Source organism: Mastigoproctus giganteus, chromosome 3 (assembly GCF_048544385.1).
Source record: "Mastigoproctus giganteus isolate SK-2022 chromosome 3, ASM4854438v1, whole genome shotgun sequence".
In the NCBI taxonomy this organism is placed as follows: Eukaryota; Metazoa; Arthropoda; class Arachnida; order Uropygi; family Thelyphonidae; genus Mastigoproctus; species Mastigoproctus giganteus.
Window position 1 is genome coordinate 182,817,047 of NC_143577.1, and position 21,788 is coordinate 182,838,834.

A 21,788-nucleotide genomic window follows, 5' to 3' on the forward strand; every position below is an offset into this window, starting at 1 on the left:
ATACCTTCCAGAATAATACTTCAGCGAATGAAAGACTCCTTTTATGGTTTATATCAATTTTAGTTTAATGTTATCAGCGTTCTGGATTTTCCTCCGATAAAGAGTGAATTTTTACTTGAAATTTCGCTTAATATTGTATTATTAAATTTATTTACTTATTTTAACTGCTGTTATTTTGTAAATGAAAAATACTGTAATGCAGTTCTTTCATATATCAATTAATTATAGTGGCTGCATTGTCATTTCGGATTTAATTCAATTTGGCAATACAGGAATCTTGGCCAGCTGCGAATAACGCAGTTTTTTATACCAAAATTTTACAGTCCATGTTCCCAGACTCCTTAAACAAAAGAACCCGACCATTTTAACTTCTACCTTCCATAGATCATTGTGTACACTTATGGAAACTATTAACTTCCATAAGTGTACACAATCAGGGGCTGAAACCGTCTTCCAGGGAATCATTAAGATTTAATCATTATGCAGAATTAAAAAATCCATATTTTATTTGATTGTAAGGGAGTGGGGGGTACATAGTAGTTACAGTACTTAATACAGTGGTTCACTTGTTTATTTTTTTAAATCTAATTATTGATTTGCCAAAATTTTGCTTCTTTTTTTTTTTACAAAAAAGTTTCACAATTGATTTATATCTGCTGTTTTAATTTTTAGGATCCCAGTTAAAAGTTATAGCAACCATGTCAGTTGGATACGAGCACATTGATGTGGAAGAGTGCAGAAAAAGGTAAATATACTTGTCTTTTTGTACTTATTCAGTACTATGTCTGCTGTACATTCCAGAAGTTTTCCGTGGAGATGGCTAAAATATTGTGATATTTGACAATAGCAGCCGAGACAGGTGGCATGACTTCATTCTCCACCCCCACACCACTTAGAATTTTAAACTGCATATTTCAGGCCCATTACCAACCCCCTTCACCTTCACTTTTCAGGAATGTATCTCCAGCAGTTGTCGAGGGATTACTGTACTGAATTCGGCGGACTTCGTAGGAACATTTCTAATATCGTACGTTCTTCACTGTTTAATTTGAACTGTGGCATCGATGACGCCATTATTGCTACTTCGAAATCCTTACCTCCTCCTTTCACGACAATGACTTAGCTCTCTTTCCGTACTAGAATAAACATGCTCTGGACTGTCTCCCTCTTCTCCCATTTCTTAGTTCCTTTCTAGGTCTTGGAAGTCTCCAGGAAATGTATATTCATCATTATGGTTGTTAGGTGTTCGGTTTTGACCTATACAGTCCAGTATTTGAGCTTACTGTCTGGAAAACAAACTGGCCAAGTGCCAAATACCGGACATTTACATGTCCGGTATTTTCTAATTAGGTTTTATGATATTATTAGTTAATTGCACTTAATTTTCATTGTAGTTGTTTTTTCCAGTTATAATAATTTTGCATCCATTGTTACCGTTTAGGTGTTCTTCAGTCTTTTATTATTCTCGCATTGCCCGAATCATGTTTCACTGTTTTAATAAAATGTCGATATCTGTGGACATATGAACGTAACAATCTGTACTGGGTATTTTTTTTTAATATACTTCTTAGCTGATAAACTGAATGAGTATTTTGTATCTACATTCACACATGAGGAGTTATTCAGAGGGGAGTGCCAGAAGTTTATCAAACTCTAACAGGGAGCTAAGTGATTTTGCAGTAACTGAGAGCAAAGTGGAAGAGAAATTGTAGAAGTTAAACATAAAAAAGGCACCTGGGGTGGATGGGATCTATCCAGTTATATTAAAGGAGGCAGCAAAGGAAGTAAGCAAACCCTTAGCCATAATTATGAGAGCTTCCTTGAACTCAGGGAAGGTCCCCACGGACTGGAGATGTGCAAATGTATCACCAATTCACAAAGGGGGGTTCTAAAAGTGACACAAGTAACTACAGACCTGTTAGTTTAACTTGTGTTCCGGGGAAAATAATGGAATCACTGGTTAAAGAAGCATTGCAGGATCACCTAGACAAGACTGCAGTAATAGTTAAGACACAGCATGGGTTTGTTAAGGGGAAGTCTTGTCTGATCAATTTTATTGGATTCTACGATGTGGTCACAAAAGAACTGGATGCAAAAAAATAATTTTGGTATCATATACTTGGACTTCAGGAAAGCTTTTGATGCTGTTGCTTGCACATAGAAGACTGCTGTACAAATTGGAGAGGTATGGCATTAAGGGTAAGTTGCTACAATGGATAAAGGGATGGTTGAGTGGGAGATGACAGAGAGTGGTAATCAATGGACACTGCTCTTCGTGGACAAATGTTATTAGTGGAGTTTCCCCGGGTTCGGTGTTGGGCCCATTGTTGTTTTGTATATTTATCAATGATATTGATGAAGTTATATCAGGTTTAATGTCCAAGTATGCAGATGATACAAAGGTTGACAGGGTTGTTAAAGACAGTATGCTACTCCAACTGGATCTAGATAAGGGGGCCAAATGGGCTGAAAGTGGCAACTGAAGTTTAACATTGACGAATGCAAAATACTGCATATTGGTAGCAATAACCGAAGAGAAATGTACCAACATGTGGTACTGCACTCGGGGAAGTGGAAAGTGAAAAAGACCTGTGGGTAATTGTGCAGTCAAATATGAAGTTCGCTGAACAGTTCACACTAGCTGCCAGGGCAGATCATGGAGTCAATGATATATAGGAATTTTGCTAGCAGGGACAGGGAGGTGATTATCCCTTTGTATAAGGCAATGGTCAAGCCATACCTAGAGTACTGTGTACAGATCTGGAGGCCTCATTTTAGGAAGGATGTAGAGTTGCTAGAACGAGTTCAAAGAAGGGCAACAAGATTGGTGAGAGGAGCTTGCTTTCTTGCATCGTATGCCTCTACTAATGCTAATGTTTTGATGCAAAAGGTGTTTTCTATAAATTAAAAAAAAAAAAAAAAAAGGTCTTCAATTTCGTTTTATTCTATTTTAGATTAGTATTTCTTACTCTAATCCTACTTCCTTCCAGTGACACCTTTATTTTTCTCCATACTTTCCTTGTGTGTGTGTGTGTGTGCGTGCCCAGTATTTTTACGGAAAGCATCCGGGCAAGCTTTGAAATAATTGACGCGAATACGCGAAACTGGAAGTTGCAGACGTATGAAGCGACAGCCGCCTAGTTTTTCTGAGGTGGTCACCTGGCAACACTATTCGGCAACACACTTGTTCAGGATTGTTCCTCCTATAAGTTTGAATCGGCATTGCTGAAGTTCACCAATGCCCGTGATATTTAATTTACATACAAAATTCCCGATATCCTCTATTTCCGGTCTTTCGTAAAAAAGTTATCATGTCATTCAGATAGCTATAGTTTTATAACCCATACTATGTCTTCCCCCGCACGTCTCTTTTTGAATTTCTGTGGTCATGTTGTAAATTCTTTCTAATATAGCTTATTTTGACGTTAAAAACGCTTTTACTGGCGTTATTCCAAAAATTTTGCAACGAAAAACCGTCAGCGAAAGGCGTTAGAAAATTTATTCCAGTTTAATTTATCTTCTACTGGACCAAATTTAATGAAATTTTGCACGGTGCTTCATCTTAGCTCTATACTAGAGTTAAAACTTTCAAACTTGAAAATTGCAGTAGTTTTTCCAGGATAGTGGAAAATATGAACATGTGATCAAGGAAATTTTCTCAGGTAATAAACGCGAAAATGTGGAATTACAGCATATCGTTCGAAAGCTAAGCAATTTAGAAACAGAAATATTAAGGTTTTAAGATACAAAAAAACTTTCCGAAACTGGGAAATGCGTTAATTCAAAAACGCATCTGATTTCAAGTCACCTGGTGTTTTCAGATTGAATGTAATTTTTTTCTTTACAATTAAACTCCGAGGCTGGAAAAGAGTTCTGCACATTTATAAAACATTCTTCAACTTGGACATGTCATCAGATCTTTCGATAAATATTACACGTAATGAAACAACAACTATAGATGGTGTGTATTTAGTCGTGAACCCTTCAATGTAAAAATTATATATCCTACTTTAGTCATCACAGACCAATACTTTCAGTAACCAATATGTAATTATTATTAATAAAATAAAAACGTTGTTATATTATTATCTGTTCCGAAGTCGTTTCTGTAATAGTGTAGGGCGCCTGCTGGGCAGTGCTTAATATGAATAACGAGATTCCCATGCAGGTTTCCAACACTAAAATGAGATACCAGAAAGACTGGGATTTATATGAGCGTCTAGCAGTCCATTCAAGACAAAATCCTGTGTTCTTAGATTGACTCTGAGAGGTACAGAGCAAACTGCAACATCAAGAGGCGTTGTGTTTTTCACCCAGAGGTACCTCTTAGATAAGGGGGCCCCAGGGTGACCGCAATTAATGGTTCTTTTAAACTACTTATTTGAATACAATCCAATGTGTACCTTAGAGAATAGTCCTGAAGAAAGAGAGATCAACAAACAAAGTATAGTTTATTGCACGTATATTGACATGTTTATTTATTTATAAAAAGGAATGTTAAGTGATATAGGAAATTAAGATTATTTTATGTTGTAAGTGGTAGCTTTACTCCGGATATTAACTAGTTAATGGGTAGTGGTAACATGGCATATTTCTGCCGTTCTGTCTACATTCTTCATGTAATTTTCGGTAAACAATCGTTGTTAATACACAATAGGTAGAAGAGCTTCCAGCTATTCGAGTTTATAGGCAAATGTGTAAGGTTGACATATAGTTTTCTTTATCGCTACTGGAAACGCAGTATCCAGTAGTCGGTACAATTGATGACACATTCTGGCATCAATACAGAAAATGAATGTATATCTGTGTATTTATCTGGGAGGAGAGAGGTTAGTATGTGATATTAGGCAGGGGATATAGTAATAGATGTGGTTGTTCAGTCATTCCAGATAACCGGTCGTTAAATTAAAAGGTGAACTTACCTAAATAGCTCCCTAGCGACTCGCTAGGCACTACCTGCTCTTTCTCATTCGTCATTGTGGGAAATTATGTCAGCTTTTCAATAAAACTCACCAAGAACTCCTCGTTTTTCCCCTATTCCCAATATATAAATGTCCCTCTCCCCTTTGGATGGTTCTCTTTGATTGGTTAGCAGCCTATTTCCGTGAGGAAAAGCAAATCTAGGATCACCTGTCCTCGTAATTAGACACGTTTAATTTGAGAAATCTATCGCGAGAAAAGAGCAAATTATTAATTGATATGCGGCGATATTTCCGGGTTATACCAAGGTATTCTTTTCATTCAAAGTCTATTCACCTCTATCCATTTTCTGACAAGAGTCAACTGGCAGTAATCAGTTCGAATTTCACTCAAGAGTACCTTCCTGATTCCGATTTACTCACTGGCACCCACAGATTTTGCCACTGTCTACCTAAGTTATACTAACGCGACACTAGTTAGTTGACCCTATCGAGTGTCGGCTTCATGCAGTGGATTGACCGAAACTATGGGAATGAGATGGAAATTCGATTACTGCTTTCCTAAGAATAGAATCGGACAAAACAACTTTCAACCCGGCCTTATTACTTCACACATATAGTGACTAGCAAAAGTAATGTATGGCTATTTATGAGAATATTTTATGATGTAAAAATGTTCACATTTTTATATATCCATGAATTTTATTGATATCTGAAAATTAAAACGTTTTTAACGCCTGCCGATGACTTAATTAAATGTAAAACGCGTTAAATATGCTAGTGGTAGACACATGTACCTGGTACAGAATTTTTTTTTTCTTTTATATTAATCGTTTTCATATTATCATTTTGTTCTTGTGAGAAGATTTGCATTATCGACTCTTACACGTGCAGGAAGGAAATGCTCATTAGCATATTTTGTGGTTGTGTTTCAAAGATAATGGCGTGGCTGTTAGATGTGAGCTCCTCCGAGAAGTAAAATATTACATCCGTTATATCAATGACGCTGAATATTAGTACTGTACAGTAACGCAGTTCGTTTTAGTCGCCAACGATAGCATATGCCAGCCTCGTGTAATTTTTCGGTGATAATGGATATAGTTTTGAAAAATAACCGTTAATTTTACTCTGTTTTTGAATTTCTTACCTCCATAATTTTTAATTATAGGGTGTTACGAAAATACTGTCTTTGTTGTTTTACTAGTTTGTATAACTAAATTTAATAATAATATTGAATTTAATTGCTTCGTGATGTTATGACAGAGCCTATGTATGTATGTATGTATGTATGTATGTATTTAACTGTCGAAGGGTGGCACCCGGACATACATCCATCTCCACCAATTTATCATATAACATATTCTCATAATGGCCTGTTAGTGTAAGTGTGTGTACACGCGTATGTAATGTGTTATAAGTGAAACAGGCTACTCTGTCACCAGGTGATAGTCCATTGGGCAATTACCACCTGGTGCCCATCCCTGGCACGAGGAGCTATGCCTGGATCTATTAGCTCTGGCTGTGCATATTGCACCTAAATCCCGCACCCACCAGTAAGGGTGCAAGACTGGTGGGTGCCAGCAGTCCCGCTCCTGGGGTGCCCACACCCAAAAGCCAGCAAAAAAAAAAAAAAAAAAAATGCACCAACTAGGAGAATACATCTTACTAGTGAGTGCAACAATCCCGCCTCATGGTCATTCCACAAGGCCAGCCAAAAAAAAAAAAAAAAATTTAAAAAAAAAAAAAAAAATTTTTTTTTTTTTTTTTTTTTTTTTCCTCTCCCCGCCTCCAAGACAGAATGCCTATCCATCCAGAGGAGGGGGAGAAAAAAAAAAAAAAAAAAAAGGTCTTTAGTCAGTATTAGTAACAACATGTATACTCCTCCTTTTATTAAATGTCAACCTGCAAAACCGTTGAAATTCTACAAAATTCCTTTCATTAGACAGCCAAATTAATTCAGAACCCCTAATAAAATTAGGTACCAAATTAAATAAGTCTAATCTAAATTCATCATACAAATTGCATTCATATAAGATATGATCCCATGTTTCCAACCTTCCACAAACACAGTAAGGATCTTCCACTAAACTAAACTGATGCAACTTACTTTTTAAGGAACCATGCCCCGTAATCAAATATGAGCATTCCATACTTGGATAAAACCAGCGATGCAATTTGTTATTAAAATTAAATTCAACACTAGGTATAAATAAATAAGTTACTCTACCAGTACTACTGGAATCCCAACGGTCCTGCCATAATTTAATTAATTTCACCAAAATTTCTTTCTTCTGTTTGCTGACTGCAGAAGAAACTTCATTAGTAATCCCCAGAAATGTAATTTGTATTCCTTTTCTTATAAAATAACAAAAAGCTCTATACACAACTGTTAAATCCAAAGGAAATACCCCCGCAATCACCTGTAGAGCATTAGTCGAAACAGTCTTACAAACACGCAAAATAGTTAACAACATTATTCTTTGTATTGATAATAGTTTTTGTTTAAATTTTACATTGACAGTACGAACATACCAAATTGATGCAGCATACGACACAATCGGAATAAAAATAGCTTTATAATATAGATACAAAATGCGTTTACCTAATCCCCAATCTTTTCTGGTAACCCTAACTATAGAAGCAGTGTAATTTTTTATTTTCCTACTTAAATAATTCAAATGTTGGAAAAATAATAACTTGTCATCCAAGATAACCCCTAAATATTTTACCTGGGAAACAAGAGGAATTTGTTTACTGTTTACTAATAATCGAGGTGGTCTGTTGTAGTCTAATTTTCCTTTTAATAACATCATGACAGTTTTAGAAGATGAAATTTTTAGTTTATTTAATGTAGCCCAATCAGTCAAATCCTGAACAATAACCTCCATTCTACTTTCTAATACTGCTCTAGATCTTCCTGTCACGCACAAAACCAAATCATCAGCGTAAGCCACCTTATAACAATTAGGGACTGTTCTACTTAACCACTGGTTTAAGACCAGATTCCATAAAATAGGACCCAACACAGATCCTTGTGGACAACCGCGATCAATAATTCTATTAAAAGTTAAATGTTGGGATCTTATAATAATCTGTCTATCCATTAAATAACTTTTAATAATTTGGTATAACAAATTGGGACAATTTAATTCTCTTAATGAAAAAAGCACACTTTGATACCATACAGTATCAAATGCTCCTTCAAAATCTATGAATAATGCTAACACATATTTCTCACCAGAATTTACACTAAAATTAATCAAATCGCGTAGGGCATCCTCTGTTGAAATATTTCTCTTAAAACCATATTGATATTTAAAATGAAGATTTTGTTCGTTGAACAATTTCTCTAGCCTTAACAACAATAATCTTTCCAATATTTTGCCCAAATTTGCTAACAAAGAAATGGGTCTATAACCCCTAGGATCAGTCAACAATTTGCCAGGTTTTTGTAATAATTTTAACAGAGCAATTTTCCAAAATCCTGGAAAAACTCCTTTCAATAAACACTTATTATACATATTAACCATTATTTCTGGACACAAGTCAACAAACTTTTTAACACAATTATTTTCAATCAAGTCTAAACCTGGTGTTTTATTATCCCCAACCTTAGAACATACAAATTTCACTTCATCAATATTAAACAATTCCATCTCAGATGATCCAGTGTATTGTTCATTCCCCTGTCTAATTTGTTGCTGCTGTACACTATCTTCCCCACAATTGTCATTCAAAAATAAAGTGCTAGTAATAGTAGCAATTGTAGAATACCAATCAGTAGACTCAGTATCATTTGAATACACAGTATTAATTAAATTATTAACATTCAACTTGTTTCTAGTTAACTTAAACAACAATCCCCATGGCTCACTATTTCCAGTAGTACAAACCAATTCTTTCCATGCATTAAATTTGTGTTCAGAGATTGCCTTATGGTATTCTCTCCTCTTAATTTTATACATTTCTTTATACCTTAGTGCTTCATTATTACTTCTACTCCTAACCCTCTGAAAAAGCTTCCTCATTCTAAACACTTCCCTCCTTAATTCTGATAGCTCCAAAGACCACCAAGGTACTTTATGACCTCTCTGTTTTCTTCTCTTAGCAGCCAAATTTAAAGCATTAAAAATAGAGGATTGAACAAAAAAATGCATATTCAGAAGCAGTTAATGAATTTAAATTTTCCCTAGTATAAATTGAAAAACTATCCAACACAGCACCTTTAAATTTATCCCACTTAATATTTTTATAATTAAATCTCAAAGTATCATCTGTTGACATATCTGTATTGCTAATTTCAGATAAATTTATAATTATTACAATAGCTCTGTGATCACTGTTAGTCATATTTGTAACAACATCCCAAGAACTGACTCTTCTATTTAATTGATTATTTACTAAGGTGATATCAATATTGGAAACACCATGAATGTTATCAAAAGTATATGGTTTAAAAGGTTCATTCAAAACACTTAAATTATGACATAAAATGAATTCCTCTAATTGAACACCTCTATAATCAACCATATCACTATACCACAAATGTGATTTTGCATTAGCATCCATTGCTAATATAAGATTACTAGAAGCTACAAAATTCATTACATTTTCTAAGTATTGCACTGAAATATTAATATTAAATGAAGGTGGACAGTATAGAGATACTAAATAAAATGATATCACATTAGTTGAAACATGAATACAAGTAGCATGTTCAGAGCAAAGACTAGATATAACAGTGATATTAAAACTCTTATTAAAAACTACAATAGCAGTTTTAGGTTTAACTACAGTAGTGTGTATAACATGAGCAGTTATTGGAAATCCAGTGACCTTACAAGAGTTTGCAAATGTACCTACATAAGGTTCTTGAAGACACAGAATATCATAGCCTCCTTCAATCATACCAACTTTAATTTCATCCATGACATTTCTTGATTTTTGCCCATTCAATTGAACAATTCTTAAATAATTTACTCTATGATCATACGTACTAGCATTATTCATCATAATTAATTCGCATACTTGCAATTTCCAATGCCCTGATATATTCAGGGCAATTAACATCTCTTATAGAATGATCATGAATCCTTCCCTTCCTTTTACAATTAACACATTTTGGAGTACCATCCTTATCTTGACAATCACTATATTTATGCCCCCCCTGGGCACAATGCCCACAAGACACAGTCCTATGTGTACAGTTACCAGCTGAATGTCCGAATCCCAAACATTTAAAGCATTTGGATATTATTACAAACTTTCTGAATTTAAAAGAAGCAAACCCAATGTATAACCTATCACAAGCTAAGATACACCTGTATAATTTTGGATTCATACTTATAACCCAATTATTATACCTGGCTTTAGATCCAGTACAAAATCTAAATAATACACCCTCTTTAACTTCCAATTCAGTAAAACCAAAATCCTTAAAGTTCTTATAAAACAAGTCCTCAAAAAATTCCTCCTTTTCCACATCCTTTGGCACATCATATACTAAAATTGAAGGGTCTGAAAGTTTAATGTTGTCTAGTTTTAAACCTTTATTTACTAACTCTTCAGAATTGATAATTTTATTCAAAACCTCCCTTTTAACTGTTTCAATCAGCACTCCCTTATTTCTTATCATTTTTAAATTTCTAATTTTAATGTCCTTAAAGCCTTCTTTCAGGGATTGAGCCACAACATCCTTCACCTCTTGACTGGAAGTAAATTGAGTATTGTCTTCTGCTCGCAATATAAGAGTATTGCCCTGTTTTTGCTGAATGTTTTTAGGTTGATGCCAATGACTTCCATCTGACACACCTTCATGATCCTCTAAAACAACTTGAGCACCCAATTGCCCCTTTACAACACCTGATTTCAATTTATCTGCATAAGAAACTGCGTGTTGTTCTCCAATTGTTGACAGCTTGGACTGATCTCTAATAAGATCATCGAATAGATTGGCTCTTAATTGTAGCTCATCAATCCTAGCCTTCAAACGCTCATTATCAATGAGCAAGGCTGTAGTAATTATCTCCATGCCAACCCATTTATCTAGTATAAAATTTGATGCTGTCTTTATAACCTTGTTGGCTTTGCTCGTAGTGTAATCAACCACAATCTTCTTTAACTTTACAGTTCAGTGACAGAGCCTATGGGAGGGGAAGGTTCTCCTTTAATGTTTGTCGTTATTTTGCTGTAATTTTCCAATCAACACAAACTGGTGGGCGGAACTAGACTCGCCCATTATTTGTAGTCGCAAAGACCCATGGGATTGGGCCTCTTAATCTAAAGATTAAACAAGGATATTTTTAAAGTATAGGCAGTACCATGTATCAGCTATAAAGATAAGGCAAGTAAAAGTCAATTGTACAACACTTCGAACTGCTCTAATCATTTTTCCTAAATGCCATTAGTGAGAAGACAACTGCCAATCAATTGGTTGTGAGGTCTCATAACAGTTTGTTAGTTTTTTTTTATATAAATTTCTCTATTCCCCTCCCCCCTTCTCCTGCGTGACAATCCGGAAATGTTTTTCGAAGCCCTGCTGGTGTACAGTACATAGTTAAAATTAGGGAAATTTGCTAAATTATTTTGTGTGAAATAACTCAAACGCATGGGCGCCTCCGTAGCCAGGTGGGAAGGAGCAGCAGTGCGTAGCACACGCTTCTTGATTAGACCGGGGTTCGAGCCCGTCACCACCAAATACGGAGGATGTGGAAAGGTCAGTGAATGACCATCGCACATCACAGTTCAGTGACGATTTCAGATCTTTTCTTAACCTGAAGTAACTAAACGTGTTACAATAATATTTTTAAGTTTTGGAATATTAATTCATCAGTCAAAAATATGTACATCTTATATCTGGATGAATTGTTTTGGTTCATAAGGATTTAGGAATATTTCGTTTCTTCGAAAATAATACAAATAAAAGAAAAAAAAAACTGGATGGATTTCGAAAATAATATATATATATATATATTTTTTTTTTATGTAAACCCCAAACACGAGGTATTAGAACTTATAGTACTTAGTACCGTGCTTGGGTTGGAGGTTGAATATACGAAAGAAGATATTTGTTGACATTGGACTTGAACTTCTGTAGACTGTAATTATCAGGAAATACGTATGAAGGAAGGTTGTTCCAGAAAACGGCAGTTGAATGAATAAACGAGGAAGATGAAAAGTTGGTTCTATGAGATTGAAGTTGGACAGCAAATGGATGTTGGCTGGTGCCGATACGTGTTCGGACTGTTTTGAAACAGAGAGTGGGAATTATAGAAGCCAATTCAAAAGAACAGTGCCCATGGAAGTATCTGTAGAAGAGGCATGCAACAGAAACAGTACGTCTATGAGACAGCGAGTGGAGAGACTCTGTTATAGATGAATCATTAATTAACCTAACTGCCCTCTTCTGAATGGAATCAAGACGCCTGAGAGAGAGGTTTTGGGGGAACCACCCCGGATGTGGGAACAATATTCCATGGCAGGGCGGATTTGCGATTTATACAGAGTGAGCAGCTGTTTGGAAGAAAAGTAACGCCGAGGGCGAAAGAGAAAACTAAGTTTTTTAGATGCAGAGGAAGCAATATTTGTAATGTGCTTGTGCCAAGAGAGATTAGAAGTCAGGGTAATCCCCAACAGAGATATATCATTTTGCCTAGAAATCGGAGTGTCACTAAAGATAAGCATAGGAGCAGAAGAATCCTTTTTGCGAGATATAACACAAGACTGAGTTTTAGAATGGTTGAAATCAACGAAGTTGTTTTTGCCCCACTGGAGAATTACCTGAAGATCGGCATTTATGGAATTGGTAGCAGATTTTCGAGAAGTTGAAGCTGATTGAGCAGGACAAGGTTTCTCAAAATGGAAAGTGGAATGCAATGTGCTATCATCGGCAAAACTTAGGATTTCCAGTCAATGGAAGAAGGTCATTAATATATAAGAGGAAAAGAGTGAGGGAAAGAACTGAACCTTGGGGGAAACTGGCATTAGTGGAGAAGATAGAAGACAGAGAGCTATCTACCATCACCCTCAGTGAGCGATCAGAGAGAAAACTGGATAACCAATTACTGAAAACAGTTGGCAAACCATAAGATGGAAGCTTGTTTAGAAGACTTTTATGCCAAACACGATCAAAAGCCTTTGAGATTTCAAGAGCAACTGCTTGTGTTTCACCGAACTTTTCCATTGAATTAGTCCATAAATGGGCAACATAAGCCAGAATATCACCAGTGGATCGACACTGACGGAATCCATACTAGCGATCGTTGATCAGACGGAAGGTTTCTAGGTAGTTTAAGAGTTGGCGGTTAATTGATTTCTCCATTACTTTAGAAAGAGTAGAAGTAATTGCAATGGGACGATAATTGGATGGGAGGGATTTCTCACCCTTTTTAGGAACTGGCTGGATATGAGCATCCAAGCAGAAGAAAAACACCATCAGACGGAAGGTTTCTAGGTAGTTGGCGGTTAATTGATTTCTCCATTACTTTAGAAAGAGTAGAAGTAATTGCAATGGGACGATAATTGGATGGGAGGGATTTGTCACCCTTTTGAGGAACTGGCTGGATATGAGCATCCAAGCAGAAGAAAAACACCATTGGAATAAGAAAGTGAAAAAAGGCGGCAAAGAATAGGAGTAAGTTCAGAAGAACAGGTTTTGAGAACAAGCGGAGAAATACCATCGGGACCTGAAGCTTTCATAGCATCAAGATTCGTAAAAATCCTTCTGACATCCTTTTGACGGAAGACCACAGGAGGCATTGAATGGAGCGTGTTGGGAATGGTGGGAGGTATTTTACCAAGATCATTAATACATGAGTTGGAATAAAAATGGAATGCTAGCAGGTCAGCTTTATCCTTGGCTGAAGTGACAACAGAACCATCTGGTTTGGACAGAGATGGGAGCAGAGATAGGCAAAAGTTGCTGCCAATAGCTTTGGCAAGAGACCAGAATGCTCGGCTACCATTAGGGTAAGAAGCAAGTTTTTTACTCTTAGCCTGTTCAAACTCTAGTTTGGACTGATTAATAACTGCTTTACTATTTTTGCGAGCCTTGATGTAGGCAGAAAATGAAACTAAAGAATTGAAAACAAGCCAATTACATTCTTCTCTTGAACAGCCTTAGCACATTTATTGGAAAACCAAGGTTTAGATAAAGGACGAGATTTTAAAGTGGAGTGTGGGATAAATGATTCCATTCCTGCAAGAATAATTTCACTGACACGATGTGAGCAAACGTTGACATCAGAAGTTTTGAAACAGTAATCCGACCATGGAAAAGAAGAAAAGAAGTCTCGCAGGTCATCCCATTTTGCATTCTTGTAATGCCAAACAACACGAGGTTGGTAATAGCCATGAGATAAAGGTTTCCTTGGAGAAGAGACAATCACCAAGTTGTGATCTAAAGGGCCTCTCACTTCGACCGTGTACTTAGAAGGGTTGTTTGTGAGAAAAAGATCAAACGTATTGGCTGTATGATTAAGATTGTCCAGTATTCTTGTAGGTAAATGAACAATCTGTGCAAGGTCATTAGTAATTACAAAAGCCTCAGCATCTAGACCAGCTGGGTCGGTGTGACTAGAAAACGGAAGCCAGCTGGAGTTGTGAACATTAAAATAGCCAAGGAAAATTACCTCACTGTTAGGAAAGTTGGACTGGAAAAAGTCAAATTGCAAAGAGAGTAAGTCAAAGAGGTCCAAGTTATTAGTGGAGTTGGGAGAACTCTAGAGGCAACAAATGAATTTGACACAATGAGGTAGAGAGATTTTAAGCCAGAGAAGATCAAAGAGAGGAGATTCCATATTGCCAAGTCTCTGATAGGGAATATCGGAACGGACATATGCACAAGTACCACCTTTGAGGCGAAAGGAATCATACAGAAAATAATTTGGGCATCTGAGATGAACAGTAGTTGAATCAACCGATAACTGAGATTCTGTCAGTAAAAGTACATGGGGTTTGGCAGACTGCAAGTGGAAATGGACATCGTTGAGATTAGAATTGAGACCACGTATATTTGTGAAATGAATTAGGACGTGCTTGGGAGGTTTAGATCTTTTCGCAGATAAGCTTGCTCTATTAGTTTGACAAATCATGGTGTATTCAATAGTAAGAAAAAGTGGGTGGGACATGCTGTATGAAATAATGAAATTTTTGTATATGGGGTACACATGGTAAGGATATAACCAGATCCTTGACATAACGTGGCCTCAACAATGCTCCCCGCATACACACACTACTCGGACTCCCTCCAGTCACTATCTTCTGGCAGAGTAGAGGTAGCAAGATTATATACTAGCTGATCCGGAAGCCTCCTAGAGAGTTACCAATAGGTTCGGTCCGGTGTACTAACTAGCGGCCGGCTTGCGAACACCGTTTTAGAGTTCTACCCTCGAAATATAAGGAATATTGGATCTCGCCACGATGTTCATCATAACCTCAAAAATCATCAATCATACTGCATGATGGAAGAGATACGGAAGGGTTGACCCGAACTTAGCTCTAGAGACTAACCATAGATTCTACCACTTCAAGCCTCCAATAAGCAAAGTGGTGGTATTGCACCGGTTGATGAGAGTCATCTACCACCTAGTACTGCCTGGTAACATAGAGAGGCGGCGTTCCTCCATGTGGTGTGGGCGCCAAACCTCGACCCCTGCTTACGTTGGTTCACACCTAGGTGGTCACCCACCATGTACTTGTGCATGGGGGTTATACCCAGGATTACTAACAGTCCCACCATCGTGAAGGTGCAAGCAGAGGATTTGGCTGTTACAGACCGTCCGGACTTCGCCGAAATTGGGTCCACTTGACTTGAGTGTCACCGGAATATCAGTTCCATCAGCGTTTTAGACTCCCAGGTAGCAAGTACGGCTTGTCTGGCATATCTGAGAGAATGTCTGTGACAACCTCAAGATCCATAAATTTAAATTTATTGGCACAGACATTTTTTTTATTAAATTTATTAAATTTAAATAGTAAAACTGATAAATCTTCATCCTATGAGATTATCCGTCAGAATGATTGATTGTGAACTTGACTTAAGTTAGTATTAGCTACTTTAAGCCTTCCACTTTGCCTTCATTTTGAGTGAGAATGGGAGACATGACGCCGTTGAAGATTTCAAAGCCTTCCACAGCTAATTCTTCGTTCGTGAAACGTTTCTCAGGGGTCTAGATTATGGTAAATCAGCTTGTTTCTCTGCGGGTTTTGAGTGTCGATGCCCCCCCCCATACCGGGTATTGTGGCATGTCCTGAGTAAAATAAGGTACAGTATTACGAAGCAGGACATGAAAATTGAGGATATAGACAAAATTGAAAGGATATGGCAATGCAGGCGGAACGAATCCGACAAGGGTAGGGTTACTTATGGCTCTCTGCCTGACGTTGCTACCCTTAAGAGGTATATGAAGTGGCGAGATCTGGGTGTTCATGTTGCTATGGTAATTAGAGGACATGGACTGAAGGCAAGATTATGTGAGAATATAACAAACTGGACTGTGTTCTTGTGGAGTAGAGAATTCAGTTGACATTATAAGGCACTGTGTGAGGATTTAACATTGCAGATGTTATAGGATATGAATTTAAGTGAATTGGAATTTACTTATATATTTTTAACAATTGAAAAATTATATGATTTTTGAAGAGTTTTTAAATTAAATTTTCTGTTTATACTCCGGCACGACAAACAAGTCAGTGGAGTTTACAATAAATCGTCAATACAAATATTTATCGTATTTAGTAGTCACGGGCTTGAACCCCGGTCCACTCAAGGAACGCGTGCTATGCACTCTCGCTCCTGACCACTGGGCTACGTCAAGGAAGAGCTTTGAACGAAGACGAAGTGGAAATATGTAAATAGTATATATTTTGTAAACAGAATTTGTAGATGTACTGTATAATGTACTATACAGTGTACTATATATCTATTGTATATAGATATTTATTGTTCCAAACTATGCAAAATTATATGTTATATTTATACTGAGTTTTTATTGTACGTAGAGAATTTTATGTTGAGAATGCAGTAACAGTGTTTAAGAATGACGTGATTAGTCATTGAAACAGACGACTGTGTGAACGGCGGTAAGGAGGTTTAGTGTATTTAGGGTCTAACAGCACCAGGGGTTTCTGCTATCTCCGCGTAGCATACATTGTGGTGTGATACAGAACACTGTAGAGAACAGAGGTTTAAAGGTGTATGGATATTGTGGTGTGCAATGTTTTATGCTATTGTTCATCTGGCCTTTTAGCCATTAGGGACCCACCGTTGCCCACACTAAGCCCCGTGGAGGCAGACCAGGTACACCAGTATTATTGTTATTTACTCTGGCAGGTCCTGCCACCTAATTTCCTGAGTTTTCAGTGGCTAGGACCTCTAAAAAAAAAGTGGGGGGGGAAGAAATGCAAGAAATTAGGTCAGGTCGAAATAGATATAAGTTCTGCTGGATAACATTAAAAATTTTGAGTGTGGGGCTTGTGTAGTTTTGAGAAGGGTCAAACCTAGTAGTGAGATAGCTAGATAGGGAAGGGAGACTGAAGACTGGGGGGGTGAGAGAGCGAAGTATGGGGAGAATAGGGAAGACGGTCCCAGAGTATCAGTGAGGCAGGCCCATGCCTCACCAGGCGAAGAGTGGGGTGGAGGGGTGGAGACATACACACCATCTCCTCCCCATGCCCAGGAAGAGGAAAGGTAGGGGCAACTCACCATAGAGTGAGGTATAGATCGCCAATGGCGCCAGCATAGCTGAGAGTTTTCACAGTCAGTGTTAAAGTCCATATCGGTTGTCGGAGCTCCGCAGTGTAAGGTATATTGTTATGTGGCACCAAGGGTTTCCCCCATCTCGTTGCTTTCTTTGTGGGTGTACCAGTTTTCTGGGAATGGCAGAAGTTTAAAAGTGTGTGGGTAATGTACCTGTGTAATGTCGTGTACCGTTGTTCATCTGGTCATTTAGCCGCTGGAGCTCAGCGTTGCCCCACCTGCGCCCCGTGGAGGCAGACCAGAAACCCAGTAGACTTAAGTTACTCAGGCAGGCCCTGCCGCGTAATTTCCTGAGATTTCGGCGGCTAGGACTTAAAAAAAATAAAACAACAAATAAAAAACTTATGTACACATGCACATATACATATAAGAACATACATATACAGTGATATACATAAATATATACGCATCCATGCAGTCGTAATTACTTTGGATGTTTGCATACAGCACGTGAGTCACTGATGGGGAAGCCCCAACCGGTGAGGTTGTTTTGATGTTGGTAGTTTTTGTACCACTCGAGGTCTAATTTGCGTGACTCGCCAGGTTATACGTGTGTCCAACCAGGGAGTGGAATGTCTCAAATTTCGAATTTCCTTTGCGTGTTGTCTTCTTCATCTAGTTCGAGTTGTGTTTAGTTGGTACCGTGAATAACAATCAACGTTCTTTTCCTGCAGAATAAGTCCTGGGCGAAGCGCGAGAGCGCTCTGTAGTCGTCCTCCGTTTCGAGTAAGTACGACTCTTGTTCAGCGGCGTGTATATTGTCCTTGTTATTAGGAGGCATTATTATTATTATTAAAATCAGTTTATTTCCCAAGAAACCTTGGGTCACCCCAGGACGGCTCTGTGCCAGAAGGGTGTGAATATTTACAGACTAAGGTGCGAGGAACACAATGTACAATAAACAAGAGTACATGCGTGCTCGACCCGAGACTTTTACAGGACTAAATATACAATAATGTACAAAATATACAGTAATATACAAAATATATGATTGCATGAAGACAAAAAGTCTTTGTCATATACAAATAGGCAAGTTAAAAAAAAAAAAAAAAAAAAAAAACAGTCTATCCAGGAGCAGGTGAGTATTATAAGTTCATAATCTGGTAGCAGTTCTTGAGGATTTCCTTCCTGTAGGGCTTGTCTTCACAGAACCTATCAGGGTGGATCCTAAATTTATTGAAGATCCGAAGACAATTGGCTGGAAACATGTTCCTCAGGGAATCAATGCTTGACAGCGTAAGACGTAGAGGGAGACAGGAGTCGGGGTGCTCCCCTCTTGCCCTCCTAGGCATGGCAGGTCCTCATAGTGTTCACATCGGTGCATCAGATTTTTCCATATCTCCGCCTGCCCGAAAATACAAAAAAAAGTACTGAGCAGTCTTTCCACGGTCAGGTCGCATGTTTATGTGCTCCCAGTTTAGTTACTGTGTTCTTGTATTAGCTTCACCAAACTGATCTATATTTGACATCTACGGAATCCAGGATAGTGTAAGCTATACGTCAATCCTTTCAATTTAATTCCACAAGTAACAGGTACAGTGCAATTTTCAATTTTAAAATTAATATTAGACGGCCGATAATGTTACTGCTGATTGCCAGAATTCTGGAACAATAGGCTTCCAAGGTCAAAATTGCTAGTATCGACCCTGTTGTTGGGATAATCCAATCAATTCCCTTAGGAATTTTCCCGCAATTCAAATTCCTACTCCGTCCAAGTATAGATCTACCCTACAAGTATCCTTAGGGCTTGTAAACAATTGTCTGGAAATTTCCATTTGGCCTAACAATGAAGAAATATAAATCTTCTACCTGCCCACGAAAGGAATGTGCACAATTAAAACGTCTAAGTGACAGGCCAATACGTGCCTCCGGTGTCCAGCCAACTATATGTAGCTCTAGCGTTTCTAGGAATAACTCCCCGACCGGCACTTTCAGATTTCCGTACAGGAAAATCACAATGAAGAAAACACTTAGAAAAGCAAAGAATACGCGAAATAACATTACAATTATTGGACCACCTGAATCGAGGACGCCCGGAGCAGTAAACCACACAGAAGACCATAAACCACAATCTGTTGCGATCTTTGAACCCGGTAGCAAAACAAAGATATAAAAATAAAAAATTCAGAATTTCATGCCACTTGTATTAGCAAGATAAATAATTTAAAAATATATATCTCGGCCAATGGGGAAAAACTGGGTATAACCTCTCGAGAAAATTGAGGATTTAATATTGTACAGAGAAGGGCATGAAACAAAGGGCTTTGAGATGATACTTGAAGGCATTAACAGAATAGCCGATACTCTTGAAACATACCTAAGAACCCCGAATAGCTCAACAAAAGAAAAGGAAACCATACTCAAAAGGGAAGTGGGTACTCAAACATCAAATCCTGTCTCTTCCGCGCCTAGTGAGACTGTACCGCAGTAACCTAAGGTGCCGATTAATAATAATAATAAACCTGCTCTTGAGGTCTCTAGTCCTCTTGAAGAAATGCTAAGGAATTCTGACTATTTAGAATTTATCAAAAAAATCACACAAAGAAAAACTCCAGATTCCTTATTAAGAGGTGACAGATCCTCTCAGCTAAACAGACCAAACCAGACTACACACCAGTTACCAGCTGCACAAGGAGAAATAATGCATCAGAACACCAGAAGACCAACTAAAGCGGCCGTCAGAGGTTCAGAACTGAACTACAAAAAATCCAAACAGCCCAAATCGAGCTATTTGCAGAAAAACATACAACAGCATTACTTCCGACCAACAACGAACAGTAATGCAACAAATACAACTGATGGTCACAACATGCCGTTTGAAAGTAGCTCCAAGAAGACAGTTGAACCAAGAGCATGGAGAATGAAATCAGCACCTATCAACAGTAACGTTACTTCCAAGCAAGACAAGATCTTCTTCACCCAAACAGCTCAGAATCGTGATGCAGTTATTGGCTCTAACCCTAACACACTGGGTATTAAAAGGGTGCAGCGTAGAGGAAGGAGGGCAAGGCCCTCCAGCATTTTTATAAGTCGACTATGCCCGGAAACAACAGTAGAACAAATTGAAACCCTTCTGAAGCAGCTCAACATACCCGGTACCCCCATAAAGGTCCATACCAGGCATCCATCCTATTCCTCTTTCCCGATTAAGATCAAAAGTCCCAATATAGAAAGATATCTAAACACAGATATCTGGCCCGCAGGTCTCTTTGTAATGCCATCGTTTGGCAATCATAATGAACAACCAGCGGTACAACCGATCTCGAGACCAAAGATGGGCAGTGTGCCTCTCACTGCATAGCTAGGCAGCGAACCAGACTGTCCCTTCCAACTTACAATCATGCAGATCAATGCACAATGCTCTAGATGCGTTGCTGAGGAGATCAGGCTCATTGCAGCAGAAAATTTATTTGATATTATATGCATTCAGGAACCTTATGTCTCTAAGGTTCCTGAAGTCGCTTGATATAAATTATCAAGCGACTCAGAAGCCTATGGCAGATATCGGTTAATATGTAATCAGGTCACAAAGGAGGTTCGGCAGGCGAAGGCAGATTACGAGAAATCCTTGGCAAAAGATGCTAAGAAAAACAGCAAGGATTTCTTTACTTATATAAACTCTAAAAGGAAGGGGCTGAATCTGATTGGTCCACTTGACATCGATGGTTCGACTGTTGATGATCCTGCTCAGATGGCAAACAAACTGAATGAGTATTTTGCATCTACATTCACACGTGAGGAATTATTAAGATTTGAAAATGGCAGAAGGTTATCAAATTGTAGCAGGATACTTAATGATTTTGTAATAACTGAGAGCAAAGTGGAAGAGAAACTGTTGAAGTTAAACGTAAGAAAAGCACCTGGGGTGGATGGGATCTATCCAGTTATATTAAAGGAGGCGGCAAAGCACCTAAGCAAACCCTTGGCCATAATTATGAAAGCATCCTTGGACTCAGGGGAGGTTCCCACTGACTGGAGATGTGCAAATGTATCCCCAATTCACAAAGGGGGATCAAAGGGTGACACGAGTAATTACAGACCAGTTAGTTTAACTTCTGTTCCGGGTAAAATAATGGAGTCGCTGGTTAAAGATGCATTGCAGGATCATCTAG

The 21,788-nt window shown here is 37.9% G+C and overlaps 1 protein-coding gene across 1 annotated transcript in view; it reads left to right on the top strand.

Annotated features, from left to right (window-relative positions):
* LOC150088453 (glyoxylate reductase/hydroxypyruvate reductase-like) overlaps nt 1–21,788 on the top strand; it is a 106,174-nt gene that overhangs the window by 22,236 nt on the left and 62,150 nt on the right. Inside the window, exon 3 of the mRNA XM_090370782.1 lies at nt 673–745. Within this exon, the coding sequence (XP_090226908.1) occupies nt 673–745 (73 nt within the window). The remainder of the gene's footprint in view (nt 1–672; nt 746–21,788) is intronic.